The 19,502-nt window shown below is 35.5% G+C and overlaps 2 protein-coding genes across 6 annotated transcripts in view; one reads left to right on the top strand and one right to left on the bottom strand.

Annotated features, from left to right (window-relative positions):
* REL (REL proto-oncogene, NF-kB subunit) overlaps positions 1–13,122 on the top strand; it is a 39,127-nt gene extending 26,005 nt beyond the window's left edge. Inside the window, exons 5-10 of the mRNA XM_082426626.1 lie at positions 2,537–2,677; positions 3,807–3,911; positions 4,023–4,235; positions 4,817–4,885; positions 5,391–5,462; positions 6,565–13,122. Of these exons, the coding sequence (XP_082282752.1) occupies positions 2,537–2,677; positions 3,807–3,911; positions 4,023–4,235; positions 4,817–4,885; positions 5,391–5,462; positions 6,565–7,355 (1,391 nt within the window). The 3' untranslated portion in view covers positions 7,356–13,122. The remainder of the gene's footprint in view (positions 1–2,536; positions 2,678–3,806; positions 3,912–4,022; positions 4,236–4,816; positions 4,886–5,390; positions 5,463–6,564) is intronic.
* Positions 13,123–18,411: 5,289 nt separating this feature from the next.
* Positions 18,412–19,502, bottom strand: part of PUS10 (pseudouridine synthase 10) — a 66,480-nt gene continuing 65,389 nt past the window's right edge. For all 5 annotated transcript variants that reach the window (XM_082426629.1, XM_082426631.1, XM_082426630.1 and 2 more), the window contains one exon: positions 18,412–18,639. In XM_082426629.1, coding sequence (XP_082282755.1) covers positions 18,601–18,639 — 39 coding nt within the window. In that variant the 3' untranslated portion in view covers positions 18,412–18,600. The remainder of the gene's footprint in view (positions 18,640–19,502) is intronic.

Below are 19,502 nucleotides of genomic sequence, written 5' to 3'. Positions count from 1 at the left end.
CAGTCATCCTATATGCAAAGTTGTTTAGGTCTAGGGTGTTTTCTCCCTTCAGAAGACTCTTGTGGTGGGTGGCTAGTCACACTAGCAGTCCCAGATCATCTAAAATTAGTGAATGATTTAGGTGAGGTCTGGTATCTCTGCATCCAGTTCACCCTTACTCCTAGGGTATAGCTCCTCCAGAGCCCCAACCAACGCACTGGGCATTTATCAGATTCCCCATCCTTAGCAGACCCTGAACTCCTTTATTTTTTGCCTATAGTCTATTGAGAGTTCAACTCGATTTCTCATCCTCTTAGCTACCTCTTACAAAATTGGCAAGCTATATCTGGAAAAAAGAGGCCTCTTATTCTGAACTTACCTCTCTGGGTTTCTGTGATATTGTGATTTATAATAAATATATCTTCATTCCCATTCCTGGTTTATTAACGAGTTTATTTTTCTTTCATGTGCTATTTTAAAAGATTTTAAATAAACTTTTCTTGAGGTCTCATTTATATACAGTAGGATCCACCCAGATATATGTAACACCACCACAATCAAGATAAGGAATATTTCTACTACCACCGCTATTACTAAAAAATTTCCTTGTCCACTTCCCGGTCAATTCCCTCTCCCATCTCTGGCTCCAGTCAGCTATTAATTTGCTTTCTGTTGCCATCAATTAATCTTTTTTAGAATTTTCATATAATGGATCATGTGATATATATTTTATATCTAGTTCCTTTTGCTCACATGTTTTCGAGATGCATACATGTTTGTGTATATATCCATAGTTCTTTTTTATTGTATAGCTGTCACAGTTTATCCATTCACATAGGTTTGTTTTTAAACTTGTCAATTTATTTTTGTGTTTATTGATTACTCATCTTTGGAATTGGGAAACATTAATGTCTTCAACTCTAAATTTATAATGCTATAAAAAAATTATTTTTAAGAGGTAGATCTCTCATTGCCTACCTAATTGTGCCAGTAGAGTATGCTGCTGTGGTACAGGTGTTTGTATCATAACATTTGACCTTTTAGTTGTACAAATATGTTTTTGTAGGCTCTTTGAAATGCTAGGCTTAAGATTGCTGATAATGGAATAATTTTTAATGTTGTGATAGCTACTGAGTGTAGTTTAAAATAAAAACAGTCAAAAGTACATTGTCATTTTTATTAGTTATTGCTAATTGTAAGACTAAAGAATTGGGGTTTTAACTGTTTTCAAATTTAGTATTTCAAATTTCAATACTTTCTGAAAACTAAAAATGTTCGTATAATTTAATATGTGTATTTCATGCTTTTTAAAAATACGGCTATGTTAGTTATGGTTGATTGCTACACCTTATAGTATCTTTGAAAAGGCAGTAATTTCTCCTTTGGAACTGGATTTCTTTTAAATAGCAATTTAACAAACTGTCATTATATTATATTCTGTAATAAAGAATGTTTAAAAACTTTTTTTTCAGAACTGTAAAATTTTCCTGCTGTAGCTTTTTTTTTTTTTTTTTTTTTTAAGCAAACCTAGTTTGCACATAAAATTTCTTATGGAAACTAGCTGACTTTCCTCCTCTAGTATCCCCTTGGTATTTAATCCCTAAAATATTGATCTAAGTTTTTGTAGATATTCCTGTGTATGTCATTTTTATGTAAAACATATCTAAAATTTTCTAATAGAGTTCAGTTTTTAAGAGCATAGGCTCTGGATTCAATGGCCTGAGTTTGAATTCTTCTGTGCCACTTCTTAGCTGTGAAATGTTGGACAAGTAATTTCATTTTTTATTATTATTTTTTTAATAAATTTATTTATTTTGGCTGCGTTGCTGCATGAGGGCTTTCTCTAGTTGCGGCGAGCGGGGGCTACTCTTCGTTGTGGTGCACGGGCTTCTCATTGCGGTGGCTTCTCTTGTTGTGGAGCACAGGCTCTAGGATCACAGGCTTCAGTAGTTGTGGCTCGCGGGCTCTAGAGCGCAGGCTCAGTAGTTGTGGCGCATGGGCTTAGTTGCTCCGCAGCATGTGGGATCTCCCCGGACCAGGGATCAAACCTGTGTTTCCTGCATTGGCAGGCGGATTCTTAACCACTGCACCACCTGGGAAGTCCCAATTTCATTTCTTTAAAATCAGTTCCTCATCTGTAAAATGGAGTAATTCTTATATAGATTTTGGAGATAATTTACAGAGTCCTTAATACATGACTAGACTAAATACGTATTTGTTGAATTAATGAATGGCTGCCTATTCTCTGTTGTGTATAACCTGCAACCATTTTTGTAAAAATTTGATTTATGTCAATTTTGGATTCTGCTCTAAATTTCACATGACTGGGGTAGTTACTTCCTGACCATGGTCATAACTTAACAAATTATGTTGGATAGTGACTATATGATGAAAAGGATAAAAGGCAGTCTTGAGATTATGTACCATTCTATTTTTGTTAGGACAGATTTGGATGCTACTAAAGGTTATAGGCTATATTGGGCAGGGAGGAGGACTTAGCAGGATTTTAGTTCTGTGTGACTATTCTGTATTCTTAAAAAAAAAATGTACTTTTCAGTCCCTGAGCAACAGCTGCTTGATATTGAAGACTGCGACCTCAATGTGGTGAGATTATGTTTTCAAGTTTTCCTCCCTGATGAACATGGTAATTTGACAACTGCTCTACCTCCTATTGTCTCTAACCCAATTTATGACAACCGTAAGTAATTTATTTTCTTGTATTTGTACCCTTAGCTCTTTAAAATGATTTTTTAAAGTATTTTGGTAATTAGAAAAAGAGTATGTTCATTATAGGAAAAATTCAAACATTACGGGGTAGATGTTATCTATCTGAAGTAGATAATGAGGAGAGTAAACCTCCTATACATCTCATCCTCCAAAGATATTTCACCGGTTTCTTCTTCATATATATACAAATACCTCGTTTCATCATCATCACCATCATTCACACAATATATTTTTGGCAACTTTTTGAAAAATCATCATTGATTTTTTTTTTTTAACCTTTTTTTTTTTTTCCTCTTAGCAGCATATCTTGAACCTCTTTACCTTTCAGGTACCTTATTCTTTTCGGTAGCTGCATATTTCCTTATATCATAATTTTACTAAATCATTACCCTATTACAAGACATTTGGTTTGTTTCCTTCTCAATTTTTTTCTTTTTGCTTTAGCAAATTGTTCTGCAATAAATATCCCACATGTGCATATCTTGTGCAAATGTCTCTAGCATAAATTTGTAGAAGTAGAAATGTTGGCAAATGCTAGATCAAAGGATATGGATATTTATAGTGTTAAAAGATTATGAAATTGCCCTCAAATATTTGTGTGTTTGTATACTCTTATGTATGCACCCACCAGTGGTGTATGACTATACCAGTTTTGCATGTAGAAGGATAGTGGGACATAGAACTATAAAGGTAAATCAGAATATCCTCATCATGGAGAGCTTTGAATGCCAGGGAATTATTGTAATAATGTTGACCAGATAATAGGAAGCATGAAAACTGCATTGCCACAGGGTTATGGTCATGATTTAAAAAGATTAATCTGATGATGGATAGGATGAATCAGAATTTAGAAGCAAGGAGATTTAATTAGAGGACATGTCATTGCCTAGAAATGAAGTCATTAACACTCTAAACCAGGGTAATGCCCTTAAGAAAAGAAAGGGACAGATGTGGATGATTAAGGTATTGAGTGCCCTTAATTTATTTATACACTAAAGCTTTTATCTATCCTATAAGTTGTTTTCCTAAGATTCTCCATCAGAAAGGAATAAGACATATTACTAAGGTAGCAACCCATTAAAAATATCCTTTATACTTAGGTGCTCCTAATACTGCAGAATTAAGGATTTGTCGTGTAAACAAGAACTGTGGAAGTGTCAGAGGAGGAGATGAAATATTTCTACTCTGTGACAAAGTTCAGAAAGGTATTTTTGTTGTTGTTTTTTTGTTTGTTTCATTGAATTCAGAATATATTTTAGATTGATAGATAGATGTTACTTTGTTTTCCCATTGTTACTTGCTTTCCTATTCACTAGATGACATAGAAGTTCGGTTTGTGTTGAACGATTGGGAAGCAAAAGGTATCTTTTCACAAGCTGATGTACACCGTCAAGTAGCCATTGTTTTCAAGACTCCACCATATTGCAAAGCTATAACAGAACCGGTAACAGTAAAAATGCAGTTGCGAAGACCTTCTGACCAGGAAGTTAGTGAATCTATGGATTTTAGATATCTGCCAGACGAAAAAGGTATGACGTTTTTCATGGTAATGTTTTATATATTTCTTGAAGTTAGTCCTGCTAAGAACATTTTCTTGTAAGATACATTTGAATACAGTTGTGTTTATTCATAATTTATGTTTCTTTTCCTGAAAGTTTTTGGTTGATTTTTGACTGTTCTTTGTGCTCTTTGAATCTCTTCCTTAGGAAAGGTATCGGGAATAATTTCAAAGTATCTAAACTGTTTATCAAAATTTGTTTTACATTTGAGATTCTATTTTGGTCCTTATTGTGCCCTCTTGATAGATGGCATACTTGCCACTCAGAAAGTGGTCTCCATTTTGGTCCTTATCTGCCATTATTGCATTAATTGACATTGGTGACTTGTCGGTGTTATAAGAAAACAAGATGAATATTATAAACTATTTTTTACTAAGAAAAAGATCCTTTATTACTGACTTGGGATGTAGTTTGTGACACTTATAAATCCATCTTATGTACATTTATTTAAAGCATTTTCTATGTAGGAGTAAAAGCATCTGCATATTTATTAAAGGAGAGGAAGCATAATCCCATGATGAATCACATTTTCTCGGTTTTTTTCTAACCAGACACATATGGCAATAAAGCAAAGAAACAAAAAACAACTCTGCTTTTCCAGAAACTGTGGCAGGATTGTGGTAAGAATATTTTGTTGTTGTTGTTTTTAATAAATTTATTTATTTATTTTTGGCTGCATTCGGTCTTCGTTGCTGCGCGCGGGCTTTCTCTAGTTGTGGTGAGCGGGGGCTACTCTTCGTTGCAGTGCATGGGCTTCTCATTTCTGTGGCTTCTCTTGTTGCAGAGCACGGCCTCTAGGTGCACGGGCTTCAGTAGTTGTGGCACGCAGGCTCAGTAGTTGTGGCTCGCGGGCTCTAGAACACAGGCTCCGTAGTCGTGGCGCATGGGCTTATTTGCTCCACGGCATGTGGGATCTTCCCGGACCAGGGCTCGAACCTGTGTCCCCTGCCTTGGCAGGTGGATTCTTCACCACTGCTCCACCAGGGAAGTCCCTGAACATTTTGGATTGATTTGTATTTAAGTAAATTTGTTTTGTTTTGTTTTGCTTTATTCAGTTTTTCAAATTTTAACTGATGTACTGTTGTTTTTCAAATTATATTTAATAATGGAAAAAATTTATCATAGGAGTTAATTTTCCTGAAAGACCTAGACCTAGTCCCCTAGGATCAACTGGAGAAGGAAGATTCATCAAAAAAGGTATTTTATTCCCTATAGAGTATTCCTTGTGATTAGAGAGACCAGTGCTTTGCACAGTATATTGGAATTCCATTCTTAAGAATGAAAACTGCCTCTTTGATTTATTCCACTCCTACATATTTTTTATGCTATGAATATTGAATGAATTGATCTCAGCTTCCGAAAGACCTGTTGGCAACTATGATTATGTTTTGGGGATTTATTGTTTGAGAAATTACATTTCATTCATATGGTGGTAATTTTACTAATTACAGTGTGTCATGGAAGAAATGATTTAGATCTGGCCAGTTGCCTATCTTTATTTATTTATTTATTTGTAAAGTTTTACTGGAATACAGCTCATTTGATTGCATATTGTCTATGGCTGCTTTTCTTGTACTATAGCAGCAGAGTTGAGTAGTTCCAACAGAGGCTGTATGGCCCACAGAGTCTAAAATATTTAGTATCTGGCCCTTTATGGAAAAAAAAGTTGCCAAATTCTGGTTTAGATCATTCAACCAGGGTTAATTAGAAGTCTTTTTTTCTTTTTACATTCTTAAATCAGAGCTTTTTCTTGGTTTAATATGTACAGCAGTCATATAACATGTAAATAAATACAGACTCCTTCATTTTTTTCTGACTGGGAATTTTGTAGTACCTTAGAGTGAGTAGTATCTTAATATAGATTGGAAATTTATGTAGATTTTTAAGTCATCCCTAATGAATGTTTCCTCCATCCCTCCATTTTCTCCTAAAGAGGAGAATGTGAAATGATTTTGAATATTTAGAGGCCCATTAACTGAAATTCTGATATTTATCTTTCACATTTCAAAAATATCTTTATAGGGCCTCAGAAGCTAGATTTCCACATTTAACTGGAGTGAAATTTTCGATACCAAAGTAACTTAACCAAAATTATTTTATAGGTATTTGTAGAACAATTAGTATTAAAGAATTCAATTTTGGACTCATAATTTTTAGTGCTATTTAGCATTTCTGTTTGAAGTGTTACATCGGTTTCCTTTAAAATTTTTAATGTGTTTATGTAATTTTAATTTAGAAGTAATGCTTTTTATAATTTTGTTCATTTCCGTTTTGTACAAATACATTTCCTCCCCCACAGAACCAGTCTTGTTTTCTCATGGTGCAGTTTTGACAGAAACGTCCGGGCCAGTTTCAAGTCAAGCAGAATCCTACTATTCCTCATCTGTGTCCATCTCAAGTGCATTGCCACATCATGCTTCAGCCATACCCCCAATGGTACCTCAGCCTTCTTCAAGCTGGTCATCAGTGGCCCACGCCACCTCACGTTCAGTCAATACAAATTCACTGAGTAGTTTTTCAACAGGGACACTTTCCTCTAATTCACAAGTTATCCCACCATTCCTGGAAATGTCTGTTGTGAGTGATTTGAATGTGTCTAATGCTTGCATTTATAACAATACTAATGACATAGGCAGAATGGAAGCATCATCCGTGTCACCAGCTGACTTATATGGTATTTCTGATGCCAGCATGCTGCCTAATTGCCCTGTGAACATGATAACGCCCAGTAATGACAGCATGAGGGAGACTGATAATCCGAGACTTGTGAGCATGAATCTTGAAAATCCTGCCTGTACTTCAGTGTTAGACCCAAGAGACTTAAGACAGCTCCATCAGATGTCCTCTTCCAGTATGTCAGCAGTCGCCAGTTCTAGTACTACTGCTTTTGTTTCACAATCAGAGGCATTTGAGGGATCTGACTTTAATTGTGCAGATAACAGTATGATAAATGAGTCAGGACCATCAAACGGCACTAATCCAAACAGTCATAGTTTTGTTCAAAATAGTCAGTATTCAGGTATTGGCACTATGCAGAATGAACAATTGAGTGACTCATTTGCATTTGAATTTTTTCAAGTTAACTTGTAAGATATAAATGGTAATTCAAGAATTAAATCCCTTTAAAGGTAACCCTTTTGATATTACCTTTATAAATGCAACATTATGTATTTCTCTAAGACTATACTACAGTATATCGTGGACCCTTGAACAACACGGGTTTGAACTGTGCGGGCGGGTCCAGTTAATACTCAGATTTTCTTCACTAAATATGTAGTTCAGTACTACACGATTTGAGGTTGGTTGAATTCATGGATGCAGAAGACATCCATGGAGACAGAGGGCCGACTGTACAGTTTTAAACACAGATTTTTCACTGCACGGAGTGTCTGCACCCCAACCCCCGTGTTGTTCAAGGGTCAACTGTAATTATAACTTTAGGTATGTAGGGGATTCCTCTAACGGGCAGTCTTGTCTTGGGAGCTTCTTGTTTTGCTGGCAGAGAATTTGTTGGGATATAAGAGATGAGTGCTCAGTGCTTGAAGCTGCAGCTAAAAGAGAGGGATGAACTCATTTCCCAACTTCAGGAAGAGTTAGAAAAAGTCCAGCATTTACAGAAGACTTTTGCTTCAAAAGTAGATAAATCCACACAGACTGAACTCCTAGGCTATGATGCATTGTGGGATCCTACATACAAAGAAAATTTATGTAAACCAGTGTATGATGAATCTGTGACATGTTAAATATTGAATAAAATCAATTTTTCCACTAAAAAAACCCAACTTTGGGTATGTAGAATACAAAGTTGGAAACAGTCATAAAAGGAAAATTCCAAAATAGAAATTTAAAAGAGCTTTACTGTTTCTTCTTTTGAAACATGTGATCTGATACTGTGTGTGGTGGGAATTCTGGCATGAGAATCCTGCCACATTTTCCCAGGACAGACAGAGAAGAACATTAGAGCAAGTCTTCAGTTTTTCCAGGTACACCTTTTTATACTTCTTTTATAATGTATTAAGGTATTCTTGGTTAAATGAATTAACTGATATTTGCTTTTAAGCAAATTTAAGGTAAAACCTGTAATGGCTATGTCATTGGAAAAATTAATTCCTTATTATTTTTGAGGCCAATGGGCCAAGGTGACCCCTAAGGGGTTTTCTGAGGCTTTCTGGAGTTTCTTAGATTTACATGTAAATCAAAATTTCTTCAAAATGTTAAGTTGGGCATCAGGCAGTTGAAGTAAGCTTTCAAGGTATGGGAGTTCTCTACATTTTGAACTATTTAGATCCATACCTTTAAAATTGATTATGATTTTAACTTTGCATCCATGTTTTTAAGAGGAAGAAGTTTCCTTGGACCTTTCCTCTTTGTTATGTGTCCGAACTCACTGTGATCTCATCCAATTTCATGCTGTCAACTCCCAAATTTTACCCCTGGCTTAGACCCACCCTTGAACTCCAGACTTGGAGCTTATGTGTGTCTGTAAAACTGCTTATTTGACATCTCTACATAGAGATGTAATTAAAGCTCAAACTCAACACATCCAGAGCTGAGTTCTTGATCTTCCCTCCCAAACTTGCTTATCCTTCAGTCTTCCTCAACTCAATAAATGGCAATGCCATGTTTCTAGTTGCTCAGGTCCAAAACAATGGAGTCATCTTTGCTTCTTTTCTTTCTTTTATCTCTCATATCCAATCCATCAGCAAATCTGGTAGGCCCTACCTTCAAGATATATCTTAAGCTGCCCACCTCTTTTGACCTCTGATATTAACATCCTATTCCAGACCACCATCATCTCTTGCATAGATTGAATTATAGCCTCCAAAATCTCTCTTTACATCCTTGTGCTCCTGCCATCTGTTCTCCCTGAAGTAGCCACAGTGATTATTTTTAAAAGAAATCAAATCATATTCACTTGCTCAAAACCATCCAGTGGCTCCCCATCTCACTTAAAGACCAAAATCCTTAAAATTAGCAGGCCCACACTCCCTCTCTTACCCTCATTCACTACCATTTTCCCCTTCTCATTCAGCTCCAGGCACTCTAGCCTCAGTGCTCCTCTTCAGAAACACCGAGTACACTCCTGCCTCAGACCCTTTGTACTTTCCTGGTGGTGCAGTGGTTAGGAATCCGCCTGCCAACGCAGGGGACATGGGTTCGAGCCCTGGTCCGGGAAGATCCCACATGCCACAGAGCAGATAAGCCCGTGAGCCACAACTACTGAGCCCGCATGCCTAGAGCCCGTGCTCCAGAACAAGGGAACTAGTTGTGAAATAAACTCAGCTGTATGTGTAGCTCATGCCTTACATCCTTCAGTCTCACTCAACTGTTATTTGATCAAGGCCTTCCATGACTATATATACATTGGCACTCTATGTCTCCCCTCCTTTACATTTGTCCATAGCACTTATCATGATCTGACTTTACTGTTTGTTTATATTTGTTTTCCTATACTGGAATATAAGCTCCGTGAGGGCAAAGTTTTGTGTTTTTGTTGAATCCCACATTTGTAGAACAGTGTCTGCTTCCTGTTAAGCACTCAGTAAATATTTATTGAACATTCAAAGTACTACTAATAGAACTTCGGTTTTTGAAAGAACGAATAGCTTTATTATTAGATGTTTATGATTTTTATAGTTCTGCTTCATGTGACATTGAGTTTAGTATATCAGAATCATGTACATTCAGGTTGATGACTAATAATGGTGACCCAAATTGTTTGAAAGCAGAGTAATCCCAGTGGCAAAATGACTGTAGAATTTGGACAGTAATCTTAATTGTGATGGAATTGTCATGATGCTAAGTAACTTGCTAAAGATAAAGACCTAGTTTATTTTACAGCTAGAATCTATGTAAATGTTGAGCATATTTCTAGCTAGAAACAGTGTGTCTTTTCACTTATGTGTAGTATCCAACCAAACCATAAATTTACTGGAACGATTAAAGCTAGTCAATTTCATCAAAATGGGGAATGTGTGAATGTCATAAAAATTAAAATTCTGAGTTGAATGATACTGGGAAATGAGAAGGAAAGCAAGATAAGACTTGGGGTCAGGATAGTTTGGAAAGAAAAAGAAAAAGATTAAAGATACCTAACTATCATTAATATTTCTTAGAAATTATGATTTCAAAAAGAAATACTTCTGTTGTATAACTTTAAAAATCATAAGCATATAACATACTTTAGCAGAACTTACCAGGGAGAAAAAACATGAAGGCATTTCTTTCCTGTTCAAAGTATGAACCCAAGATATCTCCAGATAGTAGCTTATAGATGGTGAACTTTTTTTTTTTTTAATACAGAATCCTATAATTTTGTAGTAACTAGCACTTATCAGCTTAAACACTGACAGGCTACCTAAATGGATACTTTAAATTAAACAACGGACTTGTTTTGCGGGTGTTTTTTTCTGTGTAAGTTGAATCAAGGTCCTGCTACATTTGTGTTCAGAGTATTTCCAAAGGATTTTCCATTTTTCAGGTGCTATTTACTGATCATAGATTTTATTTTATAATTTAAAAAAATTGGCAACCTGCTTCTTTTTCTCTAAATGTATTTATACTTTCATCTGTTCTTTTATCACTCTACTTTTAGTTTTGAGGAAAAGATGACCTCTTGCTTCCTAAACTCTACTTGTATACTGGGTCCCTCCTCCTTCTCTCCCATCTTGTTTCTGTATCCTCATACCACCATTTAGTGCTTTTCTTGTATAAACATGGTAAATGTTTTCTCTAGCCTAAAAGAGAAAGGATAAACACCTTTCCTACCACTATCATGCTCCTTCCCTTCACATCCAGACTTACGAAATGCTTTCAGCCTCCATTTCCTCACTTCCCAGTCATTCTTTAGCCTATCAGTCTTTCTCTTTTATCTCCTACTATTTTCTTACGCTATTCTGGGAAAAGTGACCAGAGACACCCTCCCTTGTCAAATCTAGTGTCTTTGTATCAGTCCTCACTCTGCTTGACCTATCCATAACCTATCCTCTTGACCACTCCCTCCTCAGATACTCCTGAGGTTGACTTTCTTTCCAGTCTCATCCCCAGCGCTCAGTTGGTGCTACTTTTCTCCCCTGGGTGACCTCATCAGTGCTCAGGAGAAAGCTTCAGCTTTCTCTTACGATACCTGAATGTCTTTATAAACTGGCTGCTCCTGTTGCATTCTGTGCTTTCGTTAATGGCATTACCATTTACCCTACCATCCAAGATATTTAATAGGAGCCTCAAAATCGTATTTTATTCTTTTTCGTCCTCACACTCAAAGAGTTATCAAGTCCTTTTGGGTCTGCCTCCTAAAAATCTCTTGCATTTGTCCTTTCTTCATTCCTGCTGCTTTCTTAGTTTAGGCCTTCATTCTTTTTCCCTAACAAGAATCTTTTCCAGATTGCCCCAGTTAAAAATAATACCCCTTCTTCCATACACTGTATTGCATAGTTAGCATTCCTTGAAGACTCTCTCAGGCCACTAGGCCTCCATGCCTTTCACACGTTGTCCACTCTGCCTCTGCTCTTTACCTCCACAGCGAGCAGCCTTCAAGATGGGGCTTCTCTGTGAAGTTTGATCCTAGCTGAGGCACAGCTTTACACATACCCACCCTACTGCAGAACTCCTCTCACTGAATTATACAGTTATATGAAGTTTCTCTAGTTCACCTTTGGAACTCCATCACTTAGTGCAATGCCTGGCACAGTTGGTGCTGAATAAATGGTAGTATTGATAGAGAGGGAAGGGTGAAATTGACATAGGTGTGATTATAAAAAATGTGGACAAGGATCTGGTTTTTAAAGGGAAAGGTATTTAATCTGGCAGGAAAAGCCACGATGCCGAGATTACCAGGCTTGTGACGTACTTTACCCTGTGCCTCCTGTAGTGTCAACTGTATTGCGTAGAAATTTTACAGTTACTAGGACTGTTTCATATCTCTGACCTTACTCCTCCTCTCTCTATGTGGCAGGTTTAATCTCAGTTCTCCTCTGGTGCATTTCCTCAGCACCTTACCCTTGCACAGAAACTCCAGTATTCATGTGATCAGTCACATTTTTGAATGTCTAATGTGCAAAGCACCATGTTAGGGGCTAGAAATGACATAGAGGTGAATGAGGCAAAGTCTTGCTCTCAAAGATGTCAGTCTTTTTCTTTGGAGGGATAACATATAGTAAAGTGCATAAAGTGGACTAATTTTAAATATGCAGCTTGATGAATTTTTACATATGTAAATAATCATTTCCAGCTCCCCAGAAGTTTCCTTCATGCCCCTTGCCAATCTACCTACTCCTCAAAACCACTACTCTGATTTCTGTCATCAGAACCTACTATCTTAATGGCCTTTTACATTGGTAACTGGGCTTCCCTACTCAAAACCTTAGTGAACAAAAACAGCTGGGTTGTCAATTTCTAACCTAATGCTTCAGAAAAACCAATTATACTGTCCATGTTAAGAGAGACTTAGAATTGGTGGTCCAGGCTGCCTATTAGCTCCAAATAATTTCTTCTATCATTAATTGATTTATTGAGGGATTTAAAAACTTACTGTGTGATGTTAAATAGCATGGAGAAATGGAAAGAGTAAGTAATTTTTAGTCAGAACATCTGGGTTTGAATCTTCAGCTCTGCCACTTAGAAGTCATTTAATATTTAGCAGATCACACTTTCTATGGGCCTGTCTCTTCAGATATAAAATGCAGATAATTCCCAGCATACTTAATTCATAAGGTGTGTTGTAGTAAATAAAATAATGAATAAGAAGAAACGCTGTAAATTGTATAGTGCAAATCAAATATTGTTAGTAAACCAACATATGCATATATCCTGTGGCCCTGATAATCTCTAATCCAAACACACCTTCCCGTTCACAGAGTGACAGATCACTATCGATTAGATTCTTTAGTAAGAACCCTGGAATGACTTCCTCTTTAGAGTGGCTAGCTATTGCCCAAATATGGAGGACTTTCATTTGGCCATATTCTTTCCAGAACATTTCCTATTGTATAGTGAAGATAAGGTCAATTAATGACTTCTGGTTCTGAAATTCTATGACTCTTAAATTTCTTTGCCAAAATTCTATGAATTGGGAGTATTATGACTATCTTCCTAAGAAGGAGTCTCATCATAGCTAATGAAGTGGCCATGTAAAGATTTCTGATCTGTTTTGTTTCTGGAGATTGAGTATGAGAGGGGGAAAATTAGGGTGCTTTTTGCATCACAAGTAATAGAAAATTTCATGCTATTTAACATTATAAGCCCAGGAGTGGGTAGCGAATCAGAGATAAATGTATGAGTTGTCTGTACCCAGTTTTATGCCTTTGTTTGTCTAAGACTTGGTCAAATTAATATCTTAACTAATACATCTTAGCAGAGTTTAAAGTACAAACTTAACATCAGTAAAGTCTCAAAAGTAATCATGTCACCACTACTTTCACTAATAAAACACAGATACAATTTTTAAAGAATTATTTCTTCTAAATATTTTTTCTATTCTAAATGTCTGTGGCTTTAGAAAAAAGTACCTGCTAGTAATTATCTACTTAAAGGGAGTAGCATTTATCATACTCTTTTTTCTTACATCTCTTATTTCTACAGTTTCAGTTTACTATTGGACTTCAAAAATTTAAAGAATCACCAAAAATTCATTAAATACCTATGTGTGAACAGTAATACACAGTAATTAGTGTAAAATGTTGGTGCTTCAGTAAATCAAGTTTTCAGGAATATCAGCAGATAAGTAAAATATTAACTTTGTTAAAGGTATCATTCATCTTGCTTATTTTTCTTTTTAAACCTTAATCAGAACATTACAGCTCTGCATAAAATGTAGTGAAAAATAAGTTGGAGTGTTTGGGGACCCATTTGTGGAATTCAGTCTCAGGAGACTTCGTTGGTGACACACTTGATTTTATTGGGTAATCAGCTAAAAATATTGGTTGCTGGTGCACAGTTCAGATAGCTTTAAGATGAGATGGAAAGGAAAACACAAAGTTTTGGGGTAACGGGCATTCTTAAATGCATGGTTCAGACCAGATGAACCCTTTTGGAGATGACTTCCATTTTAAAAGAATGTACTTAAAAATACTGTTGACTTTGAGGAATCCAGATCCCTGCAGAATGGCTCTTTTTTTTTTTTTTAACTGTTCTGAGTATTTGTATATGCTTCTTAATGACTGTAATGAATTTGGAAGCACTGAAAAAAAATGATTTTTAAAAGTTCTCAGGTAGTGTTCAATTATTTAATGTTAAGTGTGATACTTAAAAGTTGAAATCATTTTTAAAATGTCAAAATGTCTTTTGTACAGAATATTTTATTACCTTTGTAATATCTTGTATACAGTGATTTTTTTCTTGATAATATAATAAATGGAAAAAATTCTAAAACCCTTACAAAAATTTGTTGCTGTTTGACTTTAAAATTATCAAGATTTTCTTGTATTTATAGCATCCTCCTTAAAGAGAAAGGCAGTTTTGGTTGCTTAGAAACATTAGACATTTTTATGGAATGCTGTATCTGAATATACTTACATATGTAACTGTCCTTTAAAATGATAATTTTTGTAGAGTACTGAAATGCCTTTTAAAGAGATTTTCATTTTCTGCCTTCCTGACTTATTTCCTGCCTGGCTCTCTGCCTTCCTGAACAATTCAGGACAAAAGTCATTTGCTTATTCTGAGCAAGGTACAGTTACCTATTGCCACAGGGGGCGAAGATGGTGGCCCATTGTGGGATTACAGTGTGGAGCCTGGGAACATTCGAGGGTAGTAGGGAGGGCAGTCTCAGTGATCTGAAATAAGGATGCAGCAACAGGAGACTGGTTACTTATGAGGGGGAATGATCTATTAAGGAAAATATTAAGGCTAATGGACCCAGATTTCTCACTGTCAGAAAGGACTTACAAATACGGAAAGGGGGAAAACTAGAAGAAGGTTGGAATCGGAAGTACTGGTATAAACTCATAATTTTCAATATATGTAGCTAAGTATACAGGGGTGTGTGCATGCGTGCATGCCATGAGAGGGCTTGGTAGCAGCAATGCCACAATAGCAGTGAGCACACCTAGTGCCCAGATCTTTTTTCTATCATTTTCCATGAAAAGGAACCAGTTTTTCTTAGAGAAATAGCCCATTCCTGGGCGGGTGCAGATGAAATACAAGATGAGCCTGGAATGTCTTTGTATTAGAAAGTAAGAACATGCTCTAAGAATGATGGGGACATGTCACAAGGACAAAGGAGCCATCTTGAAGGGGCACCCACTGGCCAAGTCAACACTTAGAAATCAAAATAAATGTTCGTAACAAATTATAAACCATCAAATAAAATAGGAAGCCATGAATCCACAAGAAGGGAAAGCTCTACCTTTCAGTGTAATGCCAAAAGGAATGGTGGAATTAGAAAATCATTTGATAATCATTGTGGTAATAGATTCAGGTGAAAATCTTCAATAAATGCTAAAACTAGTGAATGAAAGTTTGAAGGTCTCCCTACAAGATACTTATTAAAGGGAAAAAAGGGTAACTATAAAAGTGAAGGAGATTGGCACACACCACCTCCGTTAACTGATCAAAGCCCAGTCATCATTAACTGCAGTGATCAAAATTGTGACATCTGAGAAGATGCAAGAAGATAATCTCCCTTCTGTGGTATTCTTGCTAGAAAGGTACATACTGAACCTAATTATAAGGAAACATCAGGCAAGCCCAAATGAGGAACAGTCTGCAAAATAACTGGCCTGAAATCCTCAAAAATGTTAAAGTAATGAAAGTCAAGGAAAGACAAACTGTTTCAGATTGGTGAAGATTAAAGAGACACAGTTAAATACAAAGTATCATCCCTTGACTATGAAGGGCATTTTTGGACAACTGGTGAAATTTGAGGGGGGGGGGTCCTGTGGATTACATAATAGTAATAGTGTTAATCTGATTTTGATAGTTACATTGTGAGGAAGTAGAAGAATGTCCTTGTTTGTCGGAATTTGTCCTTGTTTGTAGGAATTACACACTAATGCATTCAGGGTGATACATTTCTGGGAAAAACATTCTTTGTACTTTTCTTGCAAGTCTGAAATTATTTCAAAATGAAAAAATTGAATTGAAAAATATAAAATATATTTTCTCTATAATAATAAAGGGCAGCATTTTAAAAAATCAACTCAGGAAAGCTTACATCAAAGTTCATTCTCATATGGACTTAAAAATCAAAGAATAAAGCCCCAAAAGATCTATCTAAGTAAGATGCTTTTTCTCTTTGGAAATAGAAATTTAACTTCTAAATTGATTTCATATAACTTGTAAATGAAACCAGTTATCTTACTTGGGAAATTTTTCATTTCACCAAATTTTTTTTTTTTTTTCCCACTTTTCCAGGTACTCGGTGTTTTTCCTAAACTAAACCACGGACTATATTTGGGACAAAGAGATACTAAAAGTAAAAAGGGCCCTTTCTCTTAAGTGTTTTTTTTTTTTTTTTAATAAGCTATAGAAGATCACAAAAGTAATTTAAAAATATTTTTATATAGGCAAAAGTTAAACTATGTAGTACTTTCATGGCTTAGTGTCTTCTGTTCTGCTTAAAGATCTACATTAATTTTTAACAACCTCTGTCTCATATGGATATTTGGAATAAGTATTTGCAGCTAATGCTTACTCTTGAAATTTTGTATAATCCCAGGAATAGAAATTTTAAAAACAAGTCTTCTAATTTAAGTTTGCTAAGGAGATTCTTAATTCTTCCATTTGCAGATCCACTGAATTCAAAGCTGAGCCAAAATGAAACCTGCAAAAGACTATTTCCCAAATTATTTAAATCTCTTTTGTAGCAAAGTTTCCCCCAAAACTGAGAAACATTCACACAAACGTTCTTACCTTTTTATCAAGTTTATTTCTATTATCCCTTTCTCATTTACCGGCATTGAAAATAATGAAAAAGTTATTTGCTATTATTCACATATGATATTTCTTCATGTCAGTTAAACTGTTTTCCTGATTCTTAAGGTGAATGATACAACTTAGTATCTCTGAAGCATGTTTAATGTAGAGATGGGAAATTGAATAATCCAATACTATCCAAGTCACATGTGTTCCAAAATAAGCTCAGAAAGTTAAATCAGGGTGATGGAAATTGCACTTAAATCTGAAATTTTAATGAGACTCTTTTCTGAAACTTTTCTCTTAATGATCTGTCCATTTTCTTTGCTTCTTTAATGTTTTTCCTCTTCGTAGTGCCAACTAATGATTAACTAATTAACAAATGGTAATCATATGAGCTCACGTGAAATTTACTTGGGCAATTTTTTGGTAAGCTTGATTTGGTATCTAAATTCCAAAAGTCAATTCTCATGGTTATGTCCATTAAAATGACATTCTTGGGTGCCTCCTTCATGTAGCAGATGCTCAATAATAAGATTTATTAGAAAAGACCCTGGAGACTGGGAAACTTAAGTCCTAGTCCTAGATATGGAAGTAACTAACAATTTTAGATAAGTCAGTTCACTTCTATTCTTTGGTTTTCATATTCATAAAGTGGAGATGATAATACCCTATCTACCTGATGAAGATGTTTGAAATTGGATAATACATTGAAGCACTCTGGAATAATATCAGCTTACCTTTGTTTAGCAATGTCAGTTTTTCTAAATCTTATCCCTGGGATTGAAGTCATTGAAGGCACTTGTGACTCCTTATTTAAAAGATTTATGAAAGTCTCTTATTATGGTATGCCTCAATTCCTAAGGTCTCACATTCTCTCCCCCAGGAAATGTACTGACAATTTTAGATTGTCAAAAGAGTAACTTGGAGTCATTAAGGTTTGTGACAAATCGTACCAAAACACACTTCTATTGGTAATAGCTTGCTTGAAGCTTACTGGGAAAAATATTAATGATGTCAGATTTGCATTTGGTATCTTAGAATATTACAAGGATACTGTGCTGCATAAATCTAGATGTAACTTTTATCAAGATCATTTAAAAATTTTTAAACATGATTTTAAAAGTGGTATCTATCCTGTGGAGGGCAATTTTGCTGAAAGAAATTACAGCTTCTCAGATTTTCAGAGAATGTATCCTGTTTGTGTACCTCTCTGAATGAATGGTTTCATTATTCATAGTTTGGCTTGTGGGGGGCTGGAGAAGGAACGAGAAAAATCATGAGACATCCTTAGAACAATTCAACACAAAATATACATGTACATAGATCCTGAGATGTTACAACAAATTTAAAAATAGATCAACATGATCCAAATGGTTTCCAAGACACCGTTATGGTGAGTAAAAACAGCCATTTTACAGTGTATGCTGAATGGACGTCCACATTTTGCCAGAAAACCCTACTCTTTGTGTCCCATTGAAAGCTAGTCATCCAGAGCAGGGGGCCAATCAACATCTACAGACTAGAAAGAAGAAAACAAGTCATTAAAACGTTATTGTTCTAGTAAGCATTTGCTGGTAATGCTGTACAAATCTAGTAGTTTTAATATAATGCAACAGAAGAAACTGCATTGGAAGAAAAGAGCCATTGAACATCACGATTCAACACTCTAAAATCCATTCTAGGACCTGGGATTCTTGGGCCTGAGGTCTGTTCCTGAATTCACTGAGTATTTGGTTACTCAGCCAGTTATTAATTGTACCTTTTGGTCAATACAAGACTAGAGTATGTTTAAATTTTTCAAATGTTATTTATGGGAAAAGTAGCAAATAATGCAGGGGCCAACACCAACTTTCCCTCAAAAGTCTCAGCAACTTTTAGTCTTCTGACTGTTTTCATTTTCCCATCTTGCATTTAACAGTACTCAAGTAGTCTATATACTTATAACCTTGTTTGTAACTTAGCAACTAAATGTGAAATAAATGGTTATGAAAGATCACCTGTAACTAGAAAAGGATTAGAGATCTTTGCATGTCACTTCAGCAGAATTTTTGTTTCTTTTAAAATTGAATTTATCTATCTCTACTCATCCTGGTTTGGCACTTCTAGAACGAAACCTTGATCTTTAAGTCATAATGGAATTACAGTAGCAGACTATTTGTCTCCACATAATAATCATGTCCCAGGCATTAGAAGTATGAAATTGCACTTTGCCTTAACTACACTAGAGGGCCTAATTTAGAAGTTAAAACAAAAAAATACAAAAAATGAACAACCAACCATACCCATGTAGTTTTTCGAGACTTAAAGTGTAAATAAAGCCTGAAATGATTTACTACAAATTATTTTTAAAATTAATCTGAGTCACTACCAGATTTGTAAATT

The sequence above is a fragment of the Balaenoptera physalus genome, assembly GCF_965194825.1.
Source record: "Balaenoptera physalus genome assembly, chromosome: 15".
Lineage (NCBI taxonomy): Eukaryota > Metazoa > Chordata > Mammalia > Artiodactyla > Balaenopteridae > Balaenoptera > Balaenoptera physalus.
The sequence above is the reverse complement of the archived record's forward strand: the minus strand, read 5'-3'. Positions and strand labels throughout refer to the sequence as shown.